At 50.0% G+C, this 2,827-nt stretch overlaps 1 protein-coding gene across 1 annotated transcript; it reads left to right on the forward strand.

Moving 5' to 3' along the window:
• The first annotated feature begins 1,166 nt into the window (after positions 1-1,166).
• Positions 1,167-2,771, forward strand: LOC123048494 (probable cinnamyl alcohol dehydrogenase 6). The gene is made up of 3 exons (XM_044471584.1): positions 1,167-1,986; positions 2,099-2,252; positions 2,382-2,771. Exons 1-3 carry the CDS (start codon positions 1,264-1,266, stop codon positions 2,582-2,584), a joined length of 1,080 nt encoding a protein of 359 aa, XP_044327519.1. The 5' UTR covers positions 1,167-1,263; the 3' UTR covers positions 2,585-2,771.
• The last annotated feature ends 56 nt before the right edge of the window (positions 2,772-2,827 follow it).

The raw sequence follows: 2,827 nt of genomic DNA on the forward strand, positions 1-2,827 counted from the left end.
GATCTGTATCGGTCCGCCAAGCGGTCCGGACGCACTTTTTACCGCAAACCAGAGACAAACACGGAGGAGCTTTACGGGAGTCCGGATATCCGTCTGACCAGTGAAAAGCCACCACTTATCCCCACCCTCACTACTATTCGGCGGAAGGCCCCTAATGTTTTGGCGGCTAGAAAGCAAATTAAATCATCCACAAATTGATTTCATTTAGTTGGCGGAAGCCATTGTAGGTCATGGCGTTAAGTTGGCGGAAGGTCATAGTATTAGTAGGTCATTTTTCTTAAACGGATATTAGTAGATCATTATGATATAACTAGTATTACTAGGTCATGGTGTTGGCGGAAGGCCAGCTAGGCCAAGCCTTAGTTGATGGAACTTAAGTGAATTATGTCCAAACTTAAGTGAATTACGTCGCGTTTGCATGAATTTTAGCCGGTTTAGTTGAACTGTGGTATAAATGTACGAGGAAGCGTTGGATGGCCGGCTCCCGCACCTGTATCCGTGGATTGGTCCCTTTATCCGCGGATAGATGCCGGAGTAAATTTATGGATCAGCGTTAGAGATGTGCTTATGTATCACTGACAATTGTAAGTTCTGGATTAAATACTTATTGTAAGTTCTGGATCTTTCATGAAATCTGCCGTGGAATCTTCTAAAATAAAATGGAAAGAAGTTACTACTATCCTAACAATTGTAATTATCAAGCTTATCGGCAAAAACATCAACTTGACCACTCGTTTAATTATATTTTTACGCCACAAACGTGTATTACATGTCAAGTGCAACCACCCCATAAACTGCTGGATAACCTCCAAAACCAAGCTTTCACTTACCAAAGGGCGTCAAACTCTATAAGGAGCTGTGACAAGGAGATGCTATAGTCCCAACTCACAAACAGCACCAACGACAGCAAGAATCTTATTAATGCTACAACAACCAACTTGGTACAGTTATACTATAAGTATACACGTAAAATACAGGTCGTACAACCACCCCATAAACTATTGAATACCAACCATGAAATATTTTATACTGAATACCAATCCTAAAAAAGAGAACACTGAATACCAATACCACAAAACGGCCCTTATGTATCACTGACCAGTGGCGTGAAGCTCTATAAGTAGCCGTGGCCAGGAGATGCTGCAGACAACTCACAACCAACAGCACCAAAGACACATCAAGAATCTTGTTCCCGCTGAGCCAGTGTCGCACACACAAGTGAGCTAGCTAGTGAGAGAGAGAAAGAGAGGGACTAAGTTTGTGATGGAGGTTACCCCCAACCACACGCAGGAGGTAAGCGGGTGGGCGGCCATGGACGAGTCCGGCAAGATGGTGCCCTTCAACTTCAAGCGTCGGGAGAACGGCGTGGACGACGTGACCATCAAGGTGCTCTACTGCGGCATGTGCCACACAGACCTCCACTTCGCCAAGAACCACTGGGGCATCACCACGTATCCGGTGGTGCCCGGCCACGAGATCACCGGCGTGGTCACCAAGGTGGGCGCCAACGTGTCGGGGTTCAGGCCCGGCGACCGCGTCGGCGTGGGGTGCCTGGCCTGCTCGTGCCTGGACTGCGAGCAATGCGACATCTCCCAAGAGAACTACTGCGACAAGATGGGGCTCACCTACAACAGCGTCTACTGGGACGGCAGCATCACCTACGGCGGCTACTCCAGCATGTACGTCGCGCACAAGCGGTTCGTGGTGCGCGTCCCGGACAGCCTGCCGCTGGACGCGGCGGCGCCGCTGCTGTGCGCGGGGATCACCGTGTACACCCCGATGAAGAAGCACGGGATGCTGCGGGCCGCCGGCAGGAGGCTCGGGGTGGTGGGGCTGGGCGGGCTGGGCCACATCGCCGTCAAGTTCGGCAAGGCGTTCGGGCTGCACGTCACGGTCATCAGCACGTCGCCGGCCAAGGAGCAGGAGGCCAGGGAGAACCTCAAGGCCGACGACTTCATCATCAGCACCGACGACAAGCAGATGCAGGTACGTAATCAAATGCCAAGGCCATTGCTTGTGTGTCAGTCCTCGAAGTCCACTAGTCTGACTGATGCATACGGCCGGTCCAAAATTAACTAATTGAACGTTGTCAACATAGGCTATGGCGAGGAAGCTTGACTACGTGATCGACACAGTCCCGGCGGCGCACTCGCTGGGACCAATCCTGGAGCTGCTCAAGGTGGGCGGCGCACTCGCCCTCGTCGCCGCTCCGGACGGGCCCCTCGAACTCCCTTCCTTCCCGCTTATTTTCGGTGAGCCAACTAATTAACATGAAGTAATCTAAACGCTCTTATATTTCTTTACAGAGGGAGTATGTACTCGCGCTGTCTCTATACCGTTCGACAACTAATTTAACATGGTAAATCTGCTGGATGGTACAGGGAACAAGACGATCAGTGGGAGCATAACGGGCGGGATGAATGACCATCAGGAGATGATGGACCTGTGCGGGGAGCACAACATCACCTGCGACATCGAGATCGTCTCCAACGACGGGATCAACAACGCGTTAGCCAGGCTCGCGCGCAACGATGTCCGCTACCGTTTCGTCATCGACATTGTGGGGGGTGACTCCAGGTTCTAGCTAGTTTTGTTGCTCTCTGTCAAGATCGAATGAAACGATGGGTATCTGTTTGAGTTCAGCACGAAGAGAGTGATGGATCTTGAATTACTAGTGAGATGTGAGAAACTGTATGTCGTCCTCCTATTGGCTATGATGTTCCTTGTATGCAATTTAATTTTGCATCATTGAATTTTCATTTTTTTTCCAACAATGTAAAGTTTCTAATATTTGGTTAACTGTGTAGAATATGTGAATTGCACCATG

The sequence above is a fragment of the Triticum aestivum genome, chromosome 2D, assembly GCF_018294505.1.
Source record: "Triticum aestivum cultivar Chinese Spring chromosome 2D, IWGSC CS RefSeq v2.1, whole genome shotgun sequence".
Lineage (NCBI taxonomy): Eukaryota > Viridiplantae > Streptophyta > Magnoliopsida > Poales > Poaceae > Triticum > Triticum aestivum.